The sequence below is a fragment of the Phalacrocorax aristotelis genome, chromosome 15 (assembly GCF_949628215.1).
Source record: "Phalacrocorax aristotelis chromosome 15, bGulAri2.1, whole genome shotgun sequence".
Classification (NCBI taxonomy): domain Eukaryota; kingdom Metazoa; phylum Chordata; class Aves; order Suliformes; family Phalacrocoracidae; genus Phalacrocorax; species Phalacrocorax aristotelis.
In genome coordinates, this window is record NC_134290.1 from 16,287,818 (window position 1) to 16,312,141 (window position 24,324).

Below are 24,324 nucleotides of genomic sequence, written 5' to 3' on the forward strand. Positions count from 1 at the left end.
GAATAGCTCAAGAAATATGGGCAAAAATATTATTTGGATGATAATAGTGAATAATTTTATGTTGGCTACAACAGTTGCAATTTAGGATTTGAATGTATCTTTTCTCTTTTAAAATACAATTTTATTATAAATAGTTCATCCTTATAGTTGGTATCATTATGTGCAGTATGATTTTTGAACAAGGCTGTATAACTTCTTTAGTAGCTTCAAGAAAAATAAAGCGCTTCTCACGCGGTGTAATTGTACCAGAATGGCATCTGTATTCAGATGTTTCCAAAGTTCCCACTGTGGCAGTGCCTGGATTTTAGCATCTGTCCTGGAACCGAGGTGAAATCGAAAAGCTTTTTTGCATGTATTTAAAAGAGGAGGCTTTTTGTTCTCTTACAGGTCAGGATTCTGGGAAAGTTGTGATCTGGAATATGGCTCCTGTCCTGAAAGAGGAAGATGAAAAGAATGAAAATATTCCCAAGATGCTTTGTCAGATGGACAATCACTTAGGTAACAAAGGTTTTGGTTTTTTTACTGGCTGCTGGTAATTTGCCGAAGCCTAAGCATTGCATGTTTGTAATTACAGAAATCACGCCCTGCCCAGTGGTGAATGAATCAGTAAAGTACAGCAGAGTGGTCTCACACTTTGGCTATATACTTCTTTAGATATTCAGCAGAAAATGTTGTTGAAATGTGGGGAAATATACAGAGAAATACAGATACCTTTGGAAACCTCCTCCCTGTGAACTTTTCCCAGCTGTGGGCACAAAGTAATGGGTAACGCACGTTGTGAGAATCTGGGGATCTCTGAAGGAAAGGGCGAGAGAAGAAATAAATATAAAGGAAACATCTTATGAAGTATATTGGTTATAGTTCTAAATTCTGCTGGATTTATTGCGTGTGACGTTTGAAAGTGTAGTTACCTGAACGAGCTGTTCCCTTTCTTTTCTGCAGGACACCTCTTTCCTTCTTTGCCCTCTTAACCCCACCTCACTTACCAGAAGCAGTTCCCTTTGTTAGATGAATATTAATCTTTCTTCTTTTGAGCTACTTTTGGTGAAGCTTTTTCAAATAAGAAATAGGGGTTTTTTAAAGTAAGAAGCTCCTCAACTGCTACTGAAAGATAAGTACCAGTTCATTTATCTAAAGCAGACAGAGTAACTGCTTTGAGCGGAAAAAGCACACTTAAATCCTAAACATCTCCTGTCAAGTTTTGCGTGTTATAAACTCTGTCCCAGTCCAGACCCACTTACCTCACATTTCATCTTAGAAACTTTCTTTTCTACGTTTCAGCTTGCGTGAACTGTGTGCGATGGTCAAACAATGGAGTTTACTTGGCTTCAGGGGGAGATGACAAGTTGATTATGGTGTGGAAACGAGCTGCGTAAGCATGTTTCTTCCTCCTCGATTTTATGTTTTATTTCAAGTAGGTTACTCTGTCGCGCCTCTTAGCGCTTCTTCCCTGTGCCGGCCTTGCGTAAGCTCGCCGCCTGGCCTGGCGTGTAAGGAGCTGAAACCCGCGCCACCACCTCGCTGGTCTTGGAGGCTTGGTCTCTTGTGTCGCTTGGGCCGGAGCCGCTGCTGCCCGGGCAGTCTCTCTGCTCTCGAGGAGCTGAGGCATCCTCCTCTGTCCTTGAAGAAAGCTGCCTGATGAGATTTGGAGTGTTACCTTAAACGTTGGCATTTTTTGCTCTCCATAGAAATTGTACATCTTATTGAAGCTAGTTTTTTAATAACTGGAATTACTTTCTCAATCAAAAAACATTATTTTGCTTCAGTTTCCATTGCAGGAATAACTGACTATAAAAAAAAGAAGTGTACTGTGCAGCTGATTTTCTTTAGAAACCAAAACCACTCAAAGTGGTTCTGTTGGTAACTGTTTCTATTTTAATTAGGTACATTGGACCTAGCACGGTGTTCGGTTCTAGTAGCAAACTTACTAATGTGGAGCAGTGGAGGTGTGTATCGATTCTCAGAAGCCATTCAGGAGGTAAGTTAAAAAGATGTTGAATTAACATAATTTGCATGTATTTGGAAAAAAAAAGTTTTTATACATTTTCTTGCTCAAAACATGTATATTTGGTGGTAAGTCAGTAATTACTTTTAAGAGCAACAAACAAAAAAAATCTGAAAGAAAATGTTGTTTGTAATCAAATGCCGATTTTCATACAAGTAGCTTCCAGCAATGTAGTAGAACATTTCCGTCAACTATGAGTAGAAAAATTAGCAACTAAGAAACTTATAATTTGCTATTTGCTTGCCTAAAAATGAATCTTAATAAAGGAAGCTAAACTGTATTTTTATTTAAGTAAGTGTTCGTACTTGCAGTGAATAATCTCCTGGTTGGCAAATGATAAGTTTTTTGCATTCCAAAGAATATTAATGTTTAGTTAGAAAAAATACCCAAAGAGCAACGCAGAAGATGAATAAACGAGGTAATTTCAGACGCATTTTGCACCTGCTGACACGAGCTATGGTTGAAATAAAGACGGAAATCGCTTTGATCGCTCCACGTGTGCTGGAATAAAGCAAGTGCATTGCAATAGCCCCAGTTGCTTTTTCATTCAAAACTAGACAAAGTACTTTATGCAGGCATTAGTACTGCCTATAATTACTAAACATTGCATTTTCTGCCTTGGAATTTTTATTTTTTTGTTCCCCATTGAACATTATAATTTGGAGACCCTCATTCCCAATGGGGTTGCTATGTACTTCCTTACCTTCCGCCCTAGGGAGATGATAATCATTTCCCAGTGATAGAAAAAAATGTTGCTCCACAAGTTCTTTTTAAAAAGACGTTTGGATTCTCTGATTACCATCAACGTCTTATATGGAAACTTTTTTTTTAAACAGATGTCATGGATGTAGCGTGGTCTCCGCATGATGCCTGGCTGGCGTCCTGTAGCGTGGATAACACTGTTGTCATCTGGAACGCTGTCAAATTTCCAGGTGAGAATTCTTATAGTTCAGATGTGCCAGTACGTACAGCTTTGTGAGCAGTTCTTCCCTCCATGGGTCTATTTCACTGGCTGAAAATCTCTATCTGGGAATGGGTTGTCTGTCTTTTGAGATGACATGCTTGCAATCCCGTGGGTCGGTCCTTCTTCCACATTTGGATGGCAGTGGGCAGCGGATTCCAGTCTGCCATAGAGAACAGCTACGTTCAGGTCATGCTGCTGGTTTTACGTGAAGGTCATTATTACATGTATTTTCTTTTTTACCTTCTCTGCAAAATACCAAATAAATAGATCTTCAGCTTGATATTACATCTGTATATATTTTTGCGTGTTGCCTTTGTACTACAGGGCTTCCCAATTGCTTGCCTGTGGGGGGGCGTTGTCTTCTTTACCCCATTTTAAATGCTGCTGCTTAATGAGGAACGTGACTTTACAGGGTGAAGGGGAGGAAGGACGGACTACGGGAGCCTCACAGTAGCAGAAACGCTCAAGTGTTATATGTGATGGCCATTTCCCTTCTTCCACTGCCGCAGTGCTGGCAATTCACAGAGTCCTGAGGCCTCTGCTTCTCGGGGACCGCGCTGCCAGGCGCAGCTGGTGCGCCAACAGCTTTAGCCAGCCTCCAAGGGTCTGCAGCGGTTAGGGAGCACACGCCTTTATTTGGTGGCTCCTCCTCGCCATGTAACTTGATGCAGGCTGAAACTCACATTGTGGGGTGCCCAGTCACTGCCATTTATTTTAGGGTTGCTTCCAATCCTGATATCAGAGTTTTTAGACGCGCGCGCTGGCTGGGTTGCCTGTGCAGCACACTCAGCCTCTCCTCTCACGGTCTGATAAGCAGGAGATTGAAAGTAGGTTACCAGGTCTGCCAGGCTTGTGTGTCTGTTCAGTCATGTTTGGTGCACAAAGCTTAATTAGTTGTGATAATCTTTGGGTACAGAGGAAAGGGTGAATGTTTAACTGAAGTTCCAGTTAAACCGCTGATTCAATAGCTTGGAAGTGCTATTCTGAACTGCCTGTGCTCTGCTGGTCTGCCTGCTCTGATCTGTTCCTTATAGACTTTTGCACCCCTTATTCTGACCAGAGTTCTCTTTCCCACTTCTTTATATCGTTCTTGGCTTGCATACAGGTTCCAGTTTGGTTGATATGTTGTTGTTTGTACGTTAGAAGAGGCTATATTTAATATGCTGTGTCAAAAAGATCTTGTAAATCTCAACAGTCTGTCCTAAGGGAGGTGTCAGTGATGCCTCTCCGTTCTCAACTTTGTTCGCACAGAAATTCTCGCCACTTTGAAGGGGCACTCTGGCTTAGTGAAAGGGCTGACCTGGGATCCTGTTGGAAAATATATTGCCTCTCAGGCTGACGATCGAAGTTTGAAGGTGTGGCGGACCATGGACTGGCAGTTGGAAACCAGCATCACAAAACCCTTTGATGAGGTACTTCAGAATGGGTGACCATTCAAAGTGAATTCCTAGAGAATGAATGAAAGCTGTAAGAATAACTCTGATTCTGCACAAATCTAAACTCTAGTTAATTTAACAGTGCCAAATCAAATCAAACTATTGGGTGGCAGATTCAAAAGGGGGAAAAAGAGCTACTTTCTCACACAACACGTGATTAAATTGAGACTCTCATTGCCACTGGATGTTGTGGGTGCCAAAGGTTTACACGGGTTATGTAAACAAGTAAATTCCTGGAAATGCAGAGGTTATTCCAAGGCAGCATTGGCACACTGATTGTTCTTACGTTCTTCCCTGTGGATCTTCTTCTATTGGGCACTATCACGAACAAGGTAAGTACTTAGGAAGGATCTTTGGTCTGGCACCATAGGGCTGGGGTGTGATAGCTTTGATCAGGAGATCAAACTTGTGCTTACTGAGCGGAGTGTTTCACAGTGGTCTTACGGCATCGTGGTTAGTGCAATTACTCTTAGTAATAGACTATAAACGCCTAAATTCCTGTGTGCGCTGGTGTTGCAAGCTGAAGTGTCATCATTAGCGGTTGGTACGCTGCAGCCCCGTCACTGACTAGGGCTGTGATGGATACTGAGTGTACGCGGTCCGAAAAGACTTACATTTTGTTTCCTTTAAAGTTCTCCCCCTTTAGGTAGGGCTTTGTAAGTTACACTTGATCACCACTATAAACATGGCCGAAGTGCTGAGAGTTGTCTGTAATGTCATTCTTTTATATCCACACAAGACTTACTTTGTAATCATATTCCCTAAATCTAAAATATAAATAGTTTGTATTTCAAATCCTTTGTGCCAAACACTTCTAAAGCTCTAGTATGGTTTGGGTTTTTTGTTTTTATTCTTTTTGTCAGTGTGGAGGGACAACTCATGTGTTGCGCCTTAGCTGGTCACCTGATGGCCACTATCTTGTTTCTGCTCATGCCATGAATAATTCTGGACCTACTGCTCAGATCATTGAGAGAGACGGATGGAAAACCAACATGGATTTTGTAGGGCATCGGAAGGCCGTTACAGTAGTGGTGAGTGATATTAATTTACCCCTGAAGTAAAATTTCTAATGCGTGCTTTTTGATAATTTTGTGCATAAATGGGACAAGAGGTGGAGATAGGTGTCAAGATTAATAAACTAAACGCATGGTGGTGTTTAAAAAATGTCAACTTTACACGTTAGAAGCAATTGGCTTGCCTTGTGATGAGAGAGCTGGACCTAGATGAACAAGATAAGAAAGGGGAGTACAGGAGCATGTCAGGAATGCCAAACGCTGATTTTTTAAGCTGCTCAGTGACTTGATTCAAGTGACTTAGGTTTCTGGTGGGTCCCTGATCACTGGTAAAATTAATGCTCTTTGCCATGCCTGTCAAGGCGTTCAGAAAGCCCCTTAATAAGGTATGCACTGCTGGTGTCAGCGCTCTTACAGAGTCTGGTTAGGGGCTTGGTTTCTATGAAATGTTTCTTTTTCATTCTTGAGTGGAAAACTTGCTTTTAAAGCGTATCTCCTACTAAAATGTAATTACTTTAACAACATTTGGGACATCTCGTTTGCTCAGAAATTCAATCCAAAAATCTTCAAGAAGAAACAAAAGAACGGGAGCTCCACCAAGTCAAGTTGTCCCTACTGCTGTTGTGCCGTTGGTAGTAAGGATCGATCTCTTTCTGTCTGGGTAAGTGGGTTTTTGCTGCCTTTGACTTGTGGTCATTTGGATGAGGTGAGAGTTTCATATTAAGTCTTATATTTAGGTTCGTTTAGCCTTTCTCCCTGTTGTTCCAGGATTAGCTGGGGGGAAGGAAGCGGATTGGTATTAGTTCATTTCTCCAAAGCCAAGAGCAGCCAGCAGCCAGGGGCAGAGTATGTTGCCCTGGTAAGGGCGGGGAACTGCTAAGGGAAATAATGTGTTACCACAGTTAATGCACATAATTCAGCCCTACCTTCTTCCTATGTCTTTCACTCATTCTCCATGTGAGTCTCACAAGAAAAAGACTTCACTGTTTCTCCATGTTTAGCCCACCTACCCATTAATCGCTCTGAGTCTAGCTTTGTTAGTCTTGCTTTTACGGGTACCAGGAGAACATAGCAGGCACAGGATAACTGTTTCTGAGCATATATACAGCTCGTCTTTCTGCTTCGTTCTGGCTTCAGTCCTTGGCTTCTGCCTTTCCTATGGAAAAGAACATGGAAGTGAATGAGCTTTTTAAGTACACGTTCAAGTTTTCAGTTCTAGTTTGGGTATTACTTTAAAATCTACACTAGAACTGTTACTCTGGCTGAGGGAAGAGTAGCTATTCTCATGTTTAGAAATGCAAGACGGGTTGTTTGGCAGCTGCAAAGGACGGGGAATAAATTTAACTGATTTGTGAAGCTTTGTGATGAGAACGTTTGCCAGAACACACCAATTGCTAACTGCAATCTACTATTTATAGATTCCAGTGTGATATTTATCCATCAATCGCTAAACACATAACACTAAATCTGTTTCTGGCAGTGCTACCAGTGCATGCCCGTACCAAAGTATCACACTCAGTGTATTTTACTTTCTATTTATACTATGATTTCACTTAGGGTGCCTGTTGAGGTTATACTAAATATTATAGAGATGCAAATTTATAGGCAGTCTTTGCCATGGAGAGCTTAACAGATATATATAAAACACAGACCTTGGAAACGTAAAAGAAATAACTACAGAAGATGACTACTACACTGCCTCTGTGAACATACAGGCATGAAACATCCTACATCACATTGACTTCTTCAGCTTCATTTCAGTTGTACTGTGTCCTATAGATATTAAGTCCATTGGTTTAACATTAAAGAGCTTAGAATATCTGATTTAGAACAGATTACTGGGAATTTTCATATTCAGTTCTTTATTACTAAGCTGATATGTAAGTGTAGAGGGATCCACTTTAAGAATAACTGAGTCAAATGCTCTTCGCCCTTGATAGGCTTCACTTAGACAAGTAGTCCGAGTGAGGACACAGAAACCTCATCTGTTTTCTGTCGTCCTTTTGTGCTGGCAGTTTGCAACACCCTTATCGCAGCAAAGCTTAGAATAGAAGCTGTCTGTAGCTGCAGAATTACTTTTTGAGTGGTAGAGAGCACTCTGTGAATGTGATGTAAGGCAAAGCTGGTTGAGAAACTCAGTCTGAGTTTCAGAAAGGAGGAGAGGGTCAAATGCCAGCTGTTCTTCTCCAAAGCTTCTCTGTGCCAGTGGTGGAATGGGTAACTAGGTGCTCCAAACGCGCCATCAGGCGTGCAGCTGTCTTCTGGCCAGGTCCTGTCTGGTGAATATTGTTAGACTCTGGGGGAGTATTAATGGGGTAATATTTGTGGTAGCATAGAACTCCTAAATTTCTGAGTGTTGTTCCTTCTGTTTTAAGCTCACGTGCCTGAAGCGACCTTTAGTTGTCATACATGAGCTGTTTGACAAGTCTATCATGGACATCTCCTGGTGAGTTGTTTTCTGCCGTTTGTTACAAAAGCCAAAGTGTTGCTGTCAACTCTAGGGACACACATTAACTGGAAATTCCTTAAAACAGGACAGCTGTTGGAACACAAGTGAAGTTTTTGGTTCCACTGCAGCGTCTTTGGGAGTAGCACTAGTGGCTAACTTGCGGTCACTTGAGATTGTGTAACATTAAAACTGAATAAAAAATAATATATTTAGAATATGGTGCAGTAAAATACCTGGAGAATGAGCTCCTCCTTGTTATGATTCTCTGAAATTTTTTTCATAGAATATGTGTGTTATACTGTGATGTGGTGGACCTGGTGAGTTTTGTGCGTGTTCCATCTATGAAAAGTTATTGCACTGTACACTTATGACAAACCCAGGTGAACCTTCTAGGCCAGTCTTTCCATAGTGCCTAAGGAGACAATATATCAAAAGAGAAAGTTTGGGTGGGTTTTTTTTTTTAACATTTTATACATGTTTTTTTTTTTTAAATACATACAGGTGTTTTTATACATACACACGCACTACTCGCTCATGATTTGAATGCCTGAAGGATTTTCTTGTATGAAAAAAGTAAATGCAATAGCTTTTGTTTTTAGTAAGAATGTAGTTACACCGTGTTGCTGCAGCACAGTGTCAAGGGTGTAGGTCGCTCAGTGTTGAAGAGTAGCAGAGGCTACTCTTCATGTAGCAAGTCTCCGAGGAGGGATAATGAACCTTCTGTTCCAGCTACACCCCAGCCACCAGCCACAGGACGTATCAGAGGACAAGTGCTGAGCTTTCCCAAGAGGCTGCAGACATCCCTCGTGATTTGGGCTGGGCTGGACCACCCGCTTTCCCAGCAGCCTACTGTCCCACGTCTCGTTCTCCTCTCTCCGCAGTTAGTGGTGCTCTCTCCTCTCCTGCTTTTTTCCTAAGGCCAGGTCATAAAAAAAGCAGAAGTTAATAGTTCTTTATTCACTGCAAGACTTGAATAATAAGGGAGAAATAACTGTGAGACCACCCAGTTAATGGTAATAAAAAATACCTCTGCACCTATGCATCAGGTGATTTAGAGTTAAGGCTTCTGTACGAGAAAAGACTAATTTTTTTCGTAATGGGCACACAGCTGATTACATGCAAAATAAAGTTTTCAAAACCAAAACATTTTTCTTTCATGAATAGGTTAAGGGTAGCGAGCCAGTAAGTGGGGTGTTTCATGAGAAGCGCTGCTATTGTTGTAGTACAATAGCTTTGAATAGTTTTGTTTTCCTGTAGCGTTTTTTATTTCTCCATCCGCAATTTGCACATTTTTCATGGGATAAAGTCATCAGGAGTAGCAGCTGGTTAATGTTCTGCAGTTTCTGAGGAAATGGTTTTGTGGGATGTTTGAGACACAAAGGATCTTCAGGATGCCTCGTAGTTTATATCCTGTTTACAAATGGAAGTGTATGGCTAAAATGTCAGTAACATGGAATGTTCCCAGAAACATGCTCGATGCAGAAAACAGACTGAGTACATTCAACAAAACTTGATAGAGTTTTAGACCTGGATCCATCATCACAATATCTGAGCATGTTTATGTTTTCATGGAACAATTGTTTGGATCCAGAGGTCAACAGGACCTCAGCGATTTTGTCTGCTAAGCAAGCAGACTCTCGACAAGATTTTATAATTTTCTAACTTGGAGTAGCTAGTTAACTTGGTTAACCGAGTTACACGGTGCTGAGGCTCACTTCTCTGGGTATGATGCTATCAGGGCACCAGCCACCCTGGAAAAAGACCTTTCAAACACCTGTAGCTGTGATGTGATGCATGTAATATATTTAAGCCTTGCTGGACTAATTTGGATAGGATTGCAGAGTTCTGCCTGCTTCCCTTTCCTCTTCTGTTCTCCGTGACAAGTCATCTCTAAACCACTGTGGTGCTGTCTCTGTGAGCTCTATAATTGGAAGTTGCTGGGTTAGCAGGCAAAACTTATCAATTATTGCACATTTGAAAAAAAAATAGGTTATATATGGAAGGTTATAATTCCATTAAGGCTAGAATGTATAGTTCCTCCTCTCTCTTGTCCACCAAGAAAACCTTTTGATACCTCCAGAAGAGGGTTACAGTATATCCCCAAATATGAGAAAATAGAGATTTTTTTTGACTCCTGAGATGCACATCTTGATTTCTTTTTATTGCTGTTGCTTGAGATAATGCTGATAGAGGAGAGGCATTTACCCAACATATAGAGCTTCTCTCTTAAGAGTCTCATCCCTTCTCCTTCCTCCAGTGCTTATTTGGACTATAAGCTCTTTATAAGAGTGGACTGTTAATTGTTTTCCGTGCATGATGGAGCTTCATCTTCTGTGGGCCCCAGACAGGAGTTTGTACGGCCTTAAAAGAAGTGTATCAATGGCTTGGCTGCTAAAGGTGCCTTACTTCACCCAGTTCCATTAGCACACAGATTTTGTACATCTTTTGAAGGAAATACATTTATAACTTCCTCTTGTTGTTCATTGTGAACACTGTTGTTTTACTCCTGCAGAAAGGTTTTCGTGGTGCTGATCATGCCCTGGCTAGGTGTGTTGTTCTAACACCACCTCCCTGTGTGCAGTCTCCAAAGGAATATCAGCACATGGCTCCTGCTGCCTGTGACGCTGCCTCCTTGCCACCCTGCTTCTTTCGTTCCATCAGTAGTTGCTGTGATAATAAATCTTACGCTAAGATTTTTATTGAGCATTTTACTGTATTGCCCCTTTGCATCAATGAAAGAGACTGAAAACACAGAGATGGACCTTTCTTTCCTTCAGGACCCTTAATGGACTGGGTATCCTAGTGTGTTCCATGGATGGATCGGTGGCGTTTTTGGACTTCTCCCAGGATGAACTTGGAGATCCACTCAGCGAGGAGGAAAAGGTACAGCGAGCGCTCAGAGAGCCTGCGATCGTGTTTAAGGGATGTATTGATTCAAATAAAATTTACAGAATTTTATTTACAGATTTACAGAAGCGTGTAGTGACTGATTGCCATATTACAGAAAAATGTGTTCTTGTCTACTTTACAAATCATCAGAGAAGAGTAGTCAAGAAATGGATTTCTGATATTAGTTTCTATTCTGGAAAGAAAATCTTTTTGGAAAACATCCACTTGCTTACACATCGTTATACATTTGAAGTAATTATTTGGCTGAGGCAACAAGGAGTGGGTGCTTCAAAATGCTTCAGAATTACTCTTTGACTTGCAGATATGCAAGTTGTCTTAAACTGATTGCTGTTGGCTGTTTTTTCCTCTCACTGCTATTAGCAACTAAAGCTTTGAATCCCAATTATTTTAGATATTGGTTTAGTGTTAGCTGAAAATATAAGGAAGAAAAACATCTGTAGTGTGTAAATGATAGAGAGGGCGTTTGCATTTCATGGATTCCATTAGATTTCTGTGATTCCATCGCATCATAATTAGCGATGTCATGCCAGCAGCAGTCATAGTCACTCTTTGCGTGATACGTTTTTAATGCCCACAGAGCAACATTCACCAGTCCACCTATGGTAAAAGCCTAGCCATAATGACCGAAGCTCAGTTGTCTACCACCATCATTGAGAATCCAGAGATGCTCAAGTATCAACAGAGGCAGCAACAGCAGCAGGCAGAGCAGAAGAACACATCAATGAGGGAGGTGTCTGGGACTGCGACCGCAGCTCCCAAAGTGGCGAGCATGGTTAATGGGGAGAGCTTGGAGGACATTAGAAAGGTAGGTGGTCTTGGGTAGTCCCTTTGTAGTGTCAAGTGCCAAGCCGATAAATACCAAACCGCTTATGATAAAACCAGTTTCTGCTTCCTTGTTAATGGTGAACAGCACCTTTCAACTCCTGAAGGGTCCAGCCGGCATTACTGGGCTTGGAACGGTTGAAAAGCTTTTAAGCAGAAGTAAGACGATGCGGAAGAAGGCTGGTGGGTATTTCTGTGACGTGTGCTAAATTCTCGGTGCGCAGAAAGGAAACCAAAGGTAGCTAATAACAGTCCAGCTGTAGAACTGTGCTTCAGTGTCCTAGTGGAGGAGGCTGAAAGTGTTATTTAATTCTCCCCTAAACACAGAACACAACTTTTAATGAAGGATTCAACGTGCACAGATGAGAACGTGTCAGGCTTGACTCTCTCATGTGGAGAGAATCAGAATTCTGTTTTACTTCGTACTATATGAACTTCTACTTAAAAAACACTTTTGGTCAAAAAAAAGTTGTGGCATTAAAATACACTTGTATTAATAAAAGTACGGATTGATTCTATTTATGCAGAATTAGCACGGTTCAAAGACAATATGGAAGAAATCTTTGTTAACAGATTTTTAATTGATGAACCTCTTTAATGCGCCTATGCTTGTCATTTGGGAAAAAATAAAAAAGCATCTCCTATTTATTGGAAATAACGATGAAATACATTTCTCAACAGAATCTCTTAAAAAAACAAGTTGAAACACGAACAGCAGATGGTCGGAGAAGGATCACGCCTCTCTGCATAGCTCAGCTGGATACTGGGTATGTTTGGAAGTGGTCTTTAAAGTCCTTCTTTAGCTTCTGATCTTCTTTTTTTTCCTGTTGTAAACTAAGAATTCCTACTTATTTTGATCTTACGGCATCTAAAGCAGCTGCTGGAAATACCTTGTGCGTACTTCCAGAGTATAGTTTCGACCTACGTTCTCTTAGCTCTGAGATCTCACCTCTGATAGATAAGGCTAGTTCTCATTACCTACCGTTACAGATGAGCGAACAATACCCTGGTGTATTGCAGGTTCGTGTCTCCATTGACACTGGCTTTAGTGTCCTCTGTGTGTGAGAAACGGCTTTGCAAAGTTAGCTGTTGGTGGTTTATTGAGGTTCTATTTGAGTAGCCACATGTGCAAAAGGGAAGAATGGATTAAATAGTTAAAATTATTATTTTTCAATTATTTTGAAAGTGTTTTTGAGAAATATTTGTGTTTTGTCTTTTTGCTTAGGGATTTTTCTACAGCATTTTTCAATAGCATCCCAATATCTGGATCTCTCTCTGGCTCAATGATGTCTTCTCAAAGTAATCAGCAGCTCATGTCCTTAGACTCTAACGCAGCAAATTCCCTTAATACTTCAAAGCCTTCTGCAGAGCCAACAGCAGCCAGTATAAAACCAACAGATGATGCAGCCAATAAAGATGGGTCAGTATTTGCAGTTTTGTTTCTCACTTACGTGACTGTTTAGCTTTTAATTCTCGTTTACAGTTCTGTAATGAAGCAGTTATTGAAGTGATTTCCTTACCTCAAAACTTCAATAATCTAACAGTCCTGAAAACATCAAGATTTTATTAGTATTTGGTTACTTTAAATAGCGATAAATCAGTAATGAATAAATCCATACCATATGCATAGTTGTGGAAACAAACCTCAGTGCAATGAGGTACACGGTTGATTGCTAATGCTCTGACAAACTGACTGGCTTATAGATTGCTGGGTCGCTGTGAGTGAATAGTAGAAGGCGTTCCAGCAGCGGAAGTAACGAAGCCTGTTTTCCATCAGATTCTGTCCCATCCTGTAGGTCTCTCTTCAGACACGGCAGTACTTCTTCCCTGTGTCACAGCCCCGTCGGAGCACAGTGACGTTGGCTTGCCGATGCACATGTGCTGATGGCCGGTGTGCTTTCAAATTCGTTATGAACAACTAAATTTTACTTGCTCTTCCCTCGGTGGTAACACTGACTTGGTTTCTTCTCATGTGCGTTTAGTTCAGAGCACAATGTCCTTGGAACCTCTACCGCTCCATGAAATTCAGTCAAAATTGTCCATGGATTAAAAAAATGATTGACACATGAAACTATTAAGTCTCCTTTTCTTTGGAAATTGGACCTCTAACAGCTTTTAGTACAAACATCAGTTATCTTAGAGCCGTTTTTTCTTTCATTCATTCATTCATTCATTCATTCATTCATTCTCTGAATGAATTGAAGAATCTTTAAAGTAAACAGCTGTTCAAATAACAGATCCCTGGAATGCTTTATTGTGGGGAAAACCCATTCCTTTGCCTTAGAGTTATGCTTGGAAAGGCCTAATAATTAGTTAGGGTTCAATAACAAAATCAAAACCTGGCTGCTGAATTGTTCCAGCCCAAATTGTTTGATTGATACAGTGGAATAAAATCTTGTAATGCCATGTGTTTGGTAACCTGAACAAGGGATAAAACCGGGAACCCCGGTCATCGTTTGAAATAGTCATCCTTCGCCTTTGGCTGCGTAAGTACCAGCTGAAAATATCATTTCATTCCTGAATTAAAAATACATAATGAATGAATTAGGGTCTTTTTAATCTAGATATATCTATGTGGCCACACAAAGCTCTTAGCTCTGAGATGTATCATAAACAGCTTTAGAGAGCAGGCAAAGCTTGCAAGATACTGATGGAAAGGGAAAAAGCATGTCATAATTCACGTATGTGCTTGTGTGAAAGGTTTTCAGTATGGTTTCTGGCCAGTGTAACAAATGCCAGCCAGTTGGTATGAGACATGCATCTCACCAATACTAAATTTCTTTCAATCCTTGTTTTCCTGTCCCTCTTACTGACAGTGTAAACGCTACCTCTGCCTCGACTGCTCCTCCTGCATCGTCTTCCTCTGTGTTGACAACTCCATCCAAGATTGAACCTATGAAAGCATTTGATTCTAGATTTACAGAACGATCCAAAGCCACCTCAGGGACTGCTGTTGTAACAAATACAAATCAGACTGTTGTGGACAGGTAAGAGGTAGCCTGGGGCAAAAAAAAGAAAAGAGAGTAATGTAGAGTGTTAAAACGCTGATTCTCTGCGGCGGGGATGTTGTGGTGCTGGCGCTCTAGAAATTGTCTTGGGTCTCCTCCACAATTGGAAGGAGGGAGACGGCTGTGAATAGGTCAGGTCTTCGCGGGTGGTATCCCTTTGTGAGTTTGTCCCTGGCATTTGGGATCGAGCAGACTCTTCAACATACTGTGAGTTAAACCCGCTGTTACAAGAGGGCGTGAGTGTGTGCCTCCACGTGCGGCTGCACGCATCTCTGCTCCTTAGAGGACCAACAAAACCAGCCTGTGTCTCTGTGCAAGAGCGAGATGTACTTCCAGATAAATTCCCGTACGTGTCTGCAGAGGGCCTAGCATCATAAGAGCTGCAGATGTATATTGGTTTTGTGCCCTGAAGGCATGCAGAGTGTAGAGGCTTTGATGTTAAGGGGTTTTGGCTCTGGATTCACGTGATTTAAAAAAAAAAAAAAAGAAAGCCTTTGGTTTTGTGACATGGTGTGTAATGGTGTAAGTATTCCTGCTTCACCAAAGCACGTGATAGCGGTCTTGAGAAGGAGGTATGTAGTTCCCCGACTTATTGTCAGTAAAATGTGGTTTTACTAAATAGCTCCATATTTTTATATCAAAGGGTTTAACCATATGATGAGGAAGAAAGATGTATTAAATTACTATCATAATTGCTTCTTGTGTGTCGGTAAAGTATGGATGGAAGCGTATTGCTTGGCATAATTCAGATGCCAAAGGAAAAAGGTGTGGATTCCACAGGATATTTCTCGGAAGTGGAACGGTTACGGAATAAGCGGCAAAACCTTGTTGTGAGTCGGTAACCAGCTATCGGCGGGAACGGGAAGAGTGCAATTAAATGACCTATATTAGCATATAACGGTTAACAAGGTAGTTCACAGGGACCCGTCCTTTGTTGCCTTTAGTTATATTGTACTCCTGAGACGGAAAATGGAGCGGTGAGGTCATTGTGTGGTTTGCAGATATGCACCTCACTGACAGTAGCCAGAACTTTTGGGGATAGACAACAGAATGACAACCAAAGTTCTGTGTGAGTAAGCAGAAAGCACAGTGTCCGCTGGAGGGGAGAAGATGAACTGCTCTTGCGTCTTAGAGTGCTGAATTATTTGTATTATCAACCCAGGGAAGGAGATCTGATTGTAGTCGGAGCGGAATGCTAAAGTAAAGTTACGTACAGTTTATCCAGTCGCTAACTGCTGGTTTAATTAATTTTTTTAAAGCAGAGGCTATGTCTGATCAGCTTACGTGCGTATTGCGTGTTGTGCTTCCGCGGAGGACCTGCAATACCTCTTCAGCTTCCCCCTTTTGCCCTTGTGCATATTGAAATATACTCAACAAGGCTAAGAACGTATCTTCTTACCTAGAAGAATGCAGTGCTTAGGATATGCGGCAGCTTCTGGAATCAGCTTATATAAAATGTGAAATTTTTTTTTTTTTTTTTTACTCAGACTAAAGGATCAGAATTTAATTAAAGACAACAAGCCCAAGGATATTCTGGAGAGCAGCAGTGACAGTGAGGAGAAGATTCCAGCTGCCAAACCACTCAGCGCACCCAAACGGAAACTGGAACTTGAGGGAGAAACGGTGGAAAAGAAGAAAAAAGGGAGGCCTCGAAAAGACTCCAGACTTGTACCAGTAACTTTAACTGTTCAGGTGAAATAAATGAGATTCATTGTAGCTTTCAGTGTTCATTTAATAATATCAGTCCCGTGTTGGCTTGTTCCATCAAGTCAGGGAAATAGGAGTGGTGCAAGTCCCTCAGAATTTTTAGCCATCCCTCTTCCTTGCCTTTAAACTTATTCTTTTTAATATTTAAGATTATAAAAAGCAGATGTTCATGGCGTTCCAAATATGTCCATCCATGGTGATGACTTTCCTAGGAACTGTGGAGTAGTAACTTGCATTAGAATTTCCACCCTTTTAGGGCATACAGATCCCTCTGTTTTCAGTCTTCAGAGCTCAGCTTTTCCATGCAATATACCAGAATTTCCATTAATTAGTTACAGCTGAAGGGTGGGGCGGTCTATAAAAAAGTCACATCTAATTTGTTTTGGTTTTTTAATTCTTAGACACAATATTAAAAAAAATATATTCATACAAAAAATCTGAAAAAGATTAATATTTGCGATTGGCTTTATTTGGAATTTTTTAAAAAAGGTAGTTTTTTTCTCCTTAAAATTCAGTCTGTCTTATGGAATACCTTTGGTTTGAACTTTTTAAATAGAAAAATATAACCAGTTTTGCAATTTCTTTTTTTCCAGTCCCCAGCTACGCTGGCCTCTGAGAAGGATGCTGCTTGCATCTCTGCACCAGCATTAGCACTTAAGCTGCCAACCCCAATCCCACAGAAATCATTTACTTTGCAAGTAAGTGGACTATAGGGGGGGGAAAGCTTAGAACTTAAAAATCCTGCTTTTAAAAAAATATTCTTAGATTATTCAGGATCCTTCGATAAATTAACATTTGAATACGTGTATTTGTTCAAGCAAGCAAGATGGTATACTTCAGCTTCTAAGAATATGTCTATGTGGGAAAAACATATGGCAAATCAGCTAAAAATAGGGCACTTCTGAACGTGCTAACCTTCAGACAGTGATACCTTTGGTTTGTCAGTCCCTCCTCCTGGTTAACCGAAGTGTGTCATAAAGATACGAGGCTCCGACGGGTGTGACTGCTGCATTGCTGGTATGGTCGTGTTGGTGGTGCGCTGCTGAAGGGCAACACAAAGCGTTTTCCCTGAGCTCTCGGGAGATGCTCCACACCTGAAGAAACTGGCAGGTAGCATCACCTTAGGTGTTTATGAAATAGTTTTTCTGCGTGTTGAGGCTCTGGTAGTTTGGTTCTAATCGCAGGATTGTAGGGAGAGCAGGCACATATAGACGTGATGTGGTGCCCTTTATTAGGAAGCACAGACTAGCACAACCTTTCTTCATTCTTATGCTACAGAGAAATTATTTGTGTTCTGGCCAAGTCTGATATTCAGAGGTCGTCTGCTTTTGAAGTGCTACGGTGTATTTTGAAGCCATCCTAAACAGAGAGCGCCATACTTAAATCCTTTCTTAAAGTCAGCATTGTTTTGGATCTAATAGTAGTTGCTGCTGGTTTTGAGTGGTTCTTTTCCTCTTCCAAAAGTATTTTACTTTTTGTTTTTCAGGTAAGTTCAGATCCATCGATGTACCTTGAAGTGGAGAATGAAATGACCACAGTGGGAGGTTCAAAGTTGAGCAGGTTAAAGTGTAATCGAGAAGGAAAGGAATGGGAGACGGTCCTCACCAGTCGAATTCTCACCGCAGCGGGAAGCTGGTAAGAGAGAGCATTCTGGCGCAAGTGGGAGCCTGCAGCAGATAAGTAGTCCTGAAGGCCAGAGAACATTTTTAGGGGTACGAAAGTACACTTTACAGAACATTAATTACGCCTAAACCCACGTATTTACAAATAAGCAAAGGCTCTAAAAGGATTTTTTTCTACTTGTTCAGAAAAATTCACTAACTGTGGATCACTTCTGTCAGGGACTTCTGTGATTCTTTGTGTTTGGCTGGAGATCTCCTATTTGTCTTCCAGCTAACCTGGTCTAACACACTGATGCTCTTAAACTTTTATCCTGTGGAGATTTTTGTAGGGATTCTGACTTATTTCTGTTGACTACTGCTATTTGCTGGCTGTATCTCACACACACCCCCCATTGTAATTCTTACACAATCTTTCTTAATAAATCTTTTGTGAATAAAAGCATGGACTGCTCTTAGTCTAAAGACCAGTTTCACTCTGAGTATTAGCTCTACACAGTCTTAAAGCATCACAAGTTCTCATTAGCCAGGTACAACTATTTTCCTGTGTATTTACATTTCTCCTTTAAATTTTTTCATTAAAATGGACTAAGTCATGGTAATTGACAGTTGTCACTAAAGTGTTAGCACTAAGTGCTAACTACTAAAGAATGAAGAATTTGAAAAAGGATGTTTTGTGACGTCAAAGTCTTTTCCTTAGTCTTGATACTTTTTCTCTTCACTTTTCTCAGCTTCGCTTAGTTTAAACTGAAAGTATGTTTCTGAAGCCTGAGCCATGAGACTCAGTATTTGCCACAATTTTTTGGAAATATTTTAACTGGGTTTTTATGCTGATTCTCCAGTAACAACCTTACATTCTTAATATTTGTAGTTAGTTGTAATAGCTTTTATTACACAGATATGCTTAGTTGAAAAAGTTGGATAAGCTTGCAGACATATAATGCCTTGTCCCGGTGTGAAAAAGCAGCAATGGATTTTGAGGCTAAATACAAATTCAGACCTGAAGGAGAGCTCTTGTATTCCCAGAGCTTTACTGCTGCTTCCAACAGCGCTGCTTGGTCTAACAAAGGCTACTGGTTCGGCCTGCAAACCTTCTGCCCACCTCCTTAGACCATCACAGTCATAACCACATTAAGGAGGCACCAACACACCTATCGATAAGCCGTGCGCTTCTTGGGCTTCTCCTTTGGTACCCAGGACTTTTTTAAAAAGGTGTAATAGTTACCTTTTGGGGAATTAGCCCAAGTTGTATGATAAATTAAGAAATCAGCCTGGGTTTTTGCATCTGACAAAATGTAAATGTTTCCTTTTGATCTCTCAATCCCCCCCCCTTTTTTTTCCCAGTGAGATTGTAAGCGTAGCCTGTGAGAAACGAACACTGTCAGTATTTTCAGCTTGTGGTCGTCGCCTTCTTCCCCCTATAATATTGAATACACCCATTTCCACCCTACATTGCACCGGTTCTTACATCATGGCTCTCACCACTGCTGCTACGCTCTCTGTTTGGTAAGTACCTCGTCAGGCTGCAGCAGCTGGCTGGGCTGATCTCCATAGGTAACGCTGCTCAACTGCGTCGATCCATTGCAGGCTTAAACCGCATCAGGTCTGAACGCAATTCCATGTTTGGATATAATTTGAAGAGTTAATTGGTCAGGACTTGAATCCTGTTTCTTTTCTGCTCTAGAATGGTCCATAATGTTGAGTTTGATCCTAGAAAGAAGGCAGACGATCAGCTAGAAGTTACTACCTTAAACAGCCCCCCTAGGATAGACTTGTCATGCATATGGAATGGATTGGGTGGGGAGAGCCCAATAAAGTACATGAGTTTCAGAGTTAGAAGTACTCTAGCCATCTTCAAGACAGCAGGATAAAAACTGCAGTACTTCTTCGCAGTTGTTGAATTAAACCTGATGACTCGTACAAGTCAGGGCTCCTAAAGGAGTTATTTGGAGCCTTAGTGTTTGCTCAGCTGCGATGAGGTTTCCTGATGAAGAGCCATAAAAGTTGTTCTCTGCTGTTGACTTCTGTCTTGCCAGAAGGGATCTGAGTTTGCCAGAATCATTGTGTCGAAGCAATGAAGATGTCAAAATAAAAAAAAAAAAACCAAACTTCCCCAAAACCCCACTTTGTCATGAATATTGCAGTGCATTTGTTAAACGATTTTGGAGCTTTCAGTTGTTTTTAACCTGCAGACTTGTCCTTTTGTCTTTTTCAGGGATGTTCACAAGCAGACAGCCATTGTTAGAGATGAGTCTTTGCAAACAATATTTTCAGGTAATAAAAAGGGCCATTTGTTCACAACCTTTGAGCCCAGCTGTACTGTTCAGTGCCATTTATGACTACGGGGAAATTTTACGAAACCTGAAAAGCCTAAACAAAAATTTTACTTCGTTATTGGGTAATAAAGGGAAGTCATGGGCAATGTTGAAATGCAGTAGAGATAACTGAGATGAGAATATCAGCGGTTAACAGACTTGTGCGAGGTTCGGTAGCCTGTTATATTCTGGCCTGCTTCTGAATGTGAAGATTCAGTGTTGTGAAGACCACAAACCAAATATTATATGTAAATCTGCTGTTACAGCAATTTCTCTGTGTGCACTTTGCACGTGTATTATCTTAATGATCAAAACCAGCTGATCGTCTCAAATCCGTTATTTCAAAGTCTTCGGTTTCTATCCTTGCCAATGTCTGGCACAAAACAAATTCTCAAAACAGCAGCGTCTCGGAGCATAGTGGCTTCTGTGTTAGCTTTAATCCGTACAGCACTACAAAACTACCCAGGGAAGGAGTTGTACTAGCAGCTTATAAATGCCTTCATTAGAAGTTACACGCACAAACCCTGGGCACGGGATATGCTGGGAAATGGGAGGCTCCAGCTATCCCACTTACACTACGTTCTTAGAAAGCACGCTTTTGTAAGTATGCTGGGTTTTAGAATTTTAACTTAGTGGCAAAAGGAAAGATAAAGGCTTCTTGGGTTACAGAAGACCTGGCAGAATTGCTGAAGATTGCCCCAGGTATGGAGAGCGTTTCCAGTTAAGCCTATGTTCTGTATAAAGTGCAGCATCGGGACTGATTTTTGCGAAAGAGTGGTTTTAATGCTAGTGCACTGAGCCTGGTGCCTACCATCGCTACCTTGTGTCTCGCCCTTCCCATCAGTGCTTGAGAATAACATCTACTGAACCTTCTTCTGTTGCTTGCTATGGCTTACGGTGAATGGTGGGCAGCATTTTTTACCATTACAAATGTTATGTAAGACTCCAAAAGAAATACCTTGGTCTGATTTGACTTGTAGGAAGCGATGCAACTGTCTCTCAGATCTTGCTGACTCAGCATGGTATACCTGTAATGAGCATGTCCGACGGAAAGGCATACTGTTTTAATCCTTCTCTTTCTACGTGGTAAGTTATATATCACCTCCTGCTTTTACAGCTTAGCTGAACTCACATGTATTCTGATTTACTGTTTCACTCCACATTTTGAAGGTTAGTCCGAGTAGGATCATGCGCCAGGCTTAGTTTTGCTTCGGTTCACTGTTATATGTCCAGGTTTTACTCTGTTATATTCTTATGATTTGTTATGTGTAAAATAAATTTTAAAAACAAAAAAGTTAAACTACAGCTTACTTTATCACTATTTCCTACACGGTGCATACTCGTTTTTTATTAACAAACACCTATGTATATGTTTGCTGATGCACACCAGTTGAATCTGTCAAGGAGCCAGCAATGTTTAAAGATAATCTAGCCTTACAATTCTCTTTTTTACATAAAAGAAAGCAGTTCTGGAAAATTTGCCAACAAAATTTCCAGGGTTTTGCTGGGAGTTTAGACATGTTAAAATTATTTCGCCTGGTTTCCAGAGAAAATCAGACCCATGCACTGTGATCCTGAACGTGTACATGCCTGACTTTGTCAGTCCCCATCACTCCTTAATATTTTTTTTTGTCTGATGACCAGTCCGGTTTGAAGAGAGCTCTTTGTCTCCAAGGTGTGAAAGTTTAATGAAGATAGTAAGTCAGGTAGGGTCGGAGGGAAGAAATTGTTGTACCTCAGAGGATTCCCATGGAAGAACTATGACTGATGTCCTTAACACAAGGAAAGGCTACATAAGAGTCTGTGCCTCACTGGGTATCAGAGAGGCTTTTCCCCAATGATTCTCATACTTCTGTGAAGGCATAAATTTCTGTAAAAAAATTTCTGTGGTTAAATTATTTGCCGTGTCTTTCCAAAACAGATTCTTTGTCTTTCTGAGAGGAAAACTATGTTGCAGCCTTAATATAATTGTGGTACTTAGGTAATGAGCATGCTTGATGAAAGGGCTTATTGTTTTAATTCCTCCTTAGAACAATTGTTACTAGTCAACTACCTGATGTGAATCCTTTGGAAAAGAAAAAACACCTCAGATAAACTGAGAAATTTTGCAGAGGTTTTCCCCGTCAGTAAGGAGCAGGGGCCAGGCCCTCGGCCCTAATTCTGAACTTGCGGTGATTTCTGAGCTTGTACCGCAGTTTTGGAAATATATGAAAGAACTCTCCCTTCAGTCATCGTACAGATTTAAACAGGATAAAGCAGTAAAGGGTATTTTAAATATTTGTGCCATTTTACCTCTGAGCTGTCAGGGCGTCTAACCTTAGCGTTGCTTTGAGCCGCTGATTCTCTCGGCATCTCAAACCAGTGAAAACAATATCCTTGATTAGGTGGGGAAATGCCAGCTGTAACCATCAGCTCCCTCCCTGCGAAGGAACAGCTGTAATGTATGGGAAGGGTGGTCAGCGTGTGTGATCTGTGACCTGTCTGGTGGGTGGGGGGACCTGACATGAGGTAAAATCAAGTTCTTAACGAGAAAGTCATCACCTGTGTTCGCTCCAGTCTTTGTTCTGGGGCACAACTTCTTATTAGATGTAAAATCACAATTAGAAAGTTCATTTCCTTCAAAACTAATGCTAAATTGTATTAAACAATTAATGTTGTGAACTCTGGGAGTGGGAGGGATGTTCCCAGGACAGGACAAGCAGAATTTGGACATGGAGTGGGAACAGTTGGGGTCCATGGAATTCCTGAGCACCTCAGGGGTATTTTTTTGGTTATCTGTGAAAATACAAGTCGGGCTTTGAGGCGGAATGGGGCTGGACCCCTGATATCACTGCCTGCTCTCCTCAAACTTGGATTTTCTTTCTTTGCCTTTTTTCAGGAATCTTGTTTCTGACAAACAGGACTCTCTAGCACAATGCGCAGACTTCAGGAATAGTTTACCATCCCAAGAAGCCATGCTGTGTTCTGGGCCCTTAGCCGTAATACAGGGACGCACATCAAAGTACGCACTGAAATGCTTCGTTTGATCAGCATGTTTGTCTTCTTCCTATTATTTATTCATGTGCTTGAATCAGTGAGTTAATTCTTCAGATGCTAATGGCACAGAAAATTATCAGTAGCTCATAGAGCATTTCTTTTAAACCATTGCCCGTTTACAGTTTGTACCTTAATGTTACTTTGAGATCGTTTTGGGGGGCAGGAGAGCATGCTCTGAACTTTTAATCATTTTAAGGCTCTTCTTTACTGGATGGATAAAGTATCTGACAAGTCTGCACCTGAAGTATTTTGATTAGCTAAACTGAATTTCTTACATTTTACATTTTAATTTTTAGTTTACCAGCTTTGGAGTAGGCCTGCAAATTTTGAGTAGTTCATTTGTCCTCAAGGGATCTATTTAATGAAGTCTTTGAGAAAGTTGAGTGATTAGTCATCTAATGTGTATTTTTAACATCTGAAAGTACCACCAGGGAACATGTGAGCCAGACCAGACTCCTGTAGGTAATTTAATAGCCCATCCTCACCTGGATTTGAATCAGATTTCCCAGGCAGATTTCTGTGCTGTTTCTGTCCTTCACACACGAGTTTAATTTTTCTGGTGAGAAAAACTGTATGGAGTTGTACGATTTTATTGCTGTTCTCTGGTGAGGGGGAGGAGAATCAATTGGGGAATATGTTTGAAACCCAAACAAACACCACTTAAAAAGAGAGAGAAAAGATCAGGCTGAAAAATTAGCATTTTTTTCAAATAGGAAATAATTGGTTACTTTCCTTCAAACTGGCCTTCTTAGGATAATACATTTATTTGCAAGAAATCCTTGAAATGCTTTAGGGTAACTTTGTATCTTGTGTTTGTCTCATGACTTTCACCTGTGAGGGGCAAAAAAAGGTGAAGGCAGTCATCTTAATTTCCTATAAGCACTTAGGAGCACTTGGTCACTGAAAATCAAGTGTTTTTAAAGAGAAGACAGATGAAGGGAAGAGCAAAAGAACAGGAGGCAGAAAACCCTCCGTGGACCTCGATATTGTAAATGGTCCGGTGGGGGGCGGGGGGAAGGCAGTTTACTGTGAAGTGCTGC

General features: G+C 40.9%; 1 protein-coding gene across 1 annotated transcript in view; it reads left to right on the forward strand.

Moving 5' to 3' along the window:
- The window catches only part of HIRA (histone cell cycle regulator), a 37,203-nt gene that overhangs the window by 9,112 nt on the left and 3,767 nt on the right, over positions 1–24,324 (forward strand). Inside the window, exons 3-22 of the mRNA XM_075110131.1 lie at positions 388–498; positions 1,282–1,372; positions 1,884–1,978; positions 2,842–2,937; positions 4,221–4,381; positions 5,269–5,436; positions 5,966–6,079; positions 7,794–7,864; positions 10,645–10,750; positions 11,355–11,582; positions 12,281–12,366; positions 12,825–13,019; positions 14,416–14,586; positions 16,095–16,299; positions 16,908–17,012; positions 17,801–17,949; positions 19,278–19,439; positions 20,149–20,207; positions 21,229–21,334; positions 23,127–23,249. Of these exons, the coding sequence (XP_074966232.1) occupies positions 388–498; positions 1,282–1,372; positions 1,884–1,978; positions 2,842–2,937; positions 4,221–4,381; positions 5,269–5,436; positions 5,966–6,079; positions 7,794–7,864; positions 10,645–10,750; positions 11,355–11,582; positions 12,281–12,366; positions 12,825–13,019; positions 14,416–14,586; positions 16,095–16,299; positions 16,908–17,012; positions 17,801–17,949; positions 19,278–19,439; positions 20,149–20,207; positions 21,229–21,334; positions 23,127–23,249 (2,602 nt within the window). The remainder of the gene's footprint in view (positions 1–387; positions 499–1,281; positions 1,373–1,883; positions 1,979–2,841; positions 2,938–4,220; positions 4,382–5,268; positions 5,437–5,965; positions 6,080–7,793; positions 7,865–10,644; positions 10,751–11,354; positions 11,583–12,280; positions 12,367–12,824; positions 13,020–14,415; positions 14,587–16,094; positions 16,300–16,907; positions 17,013–17,800; positions 17,950–19,277; positions 19,440–20,148; positions 20,208–21,228; positions 21,335–23,126; positions 23,250–24,324) is intronic.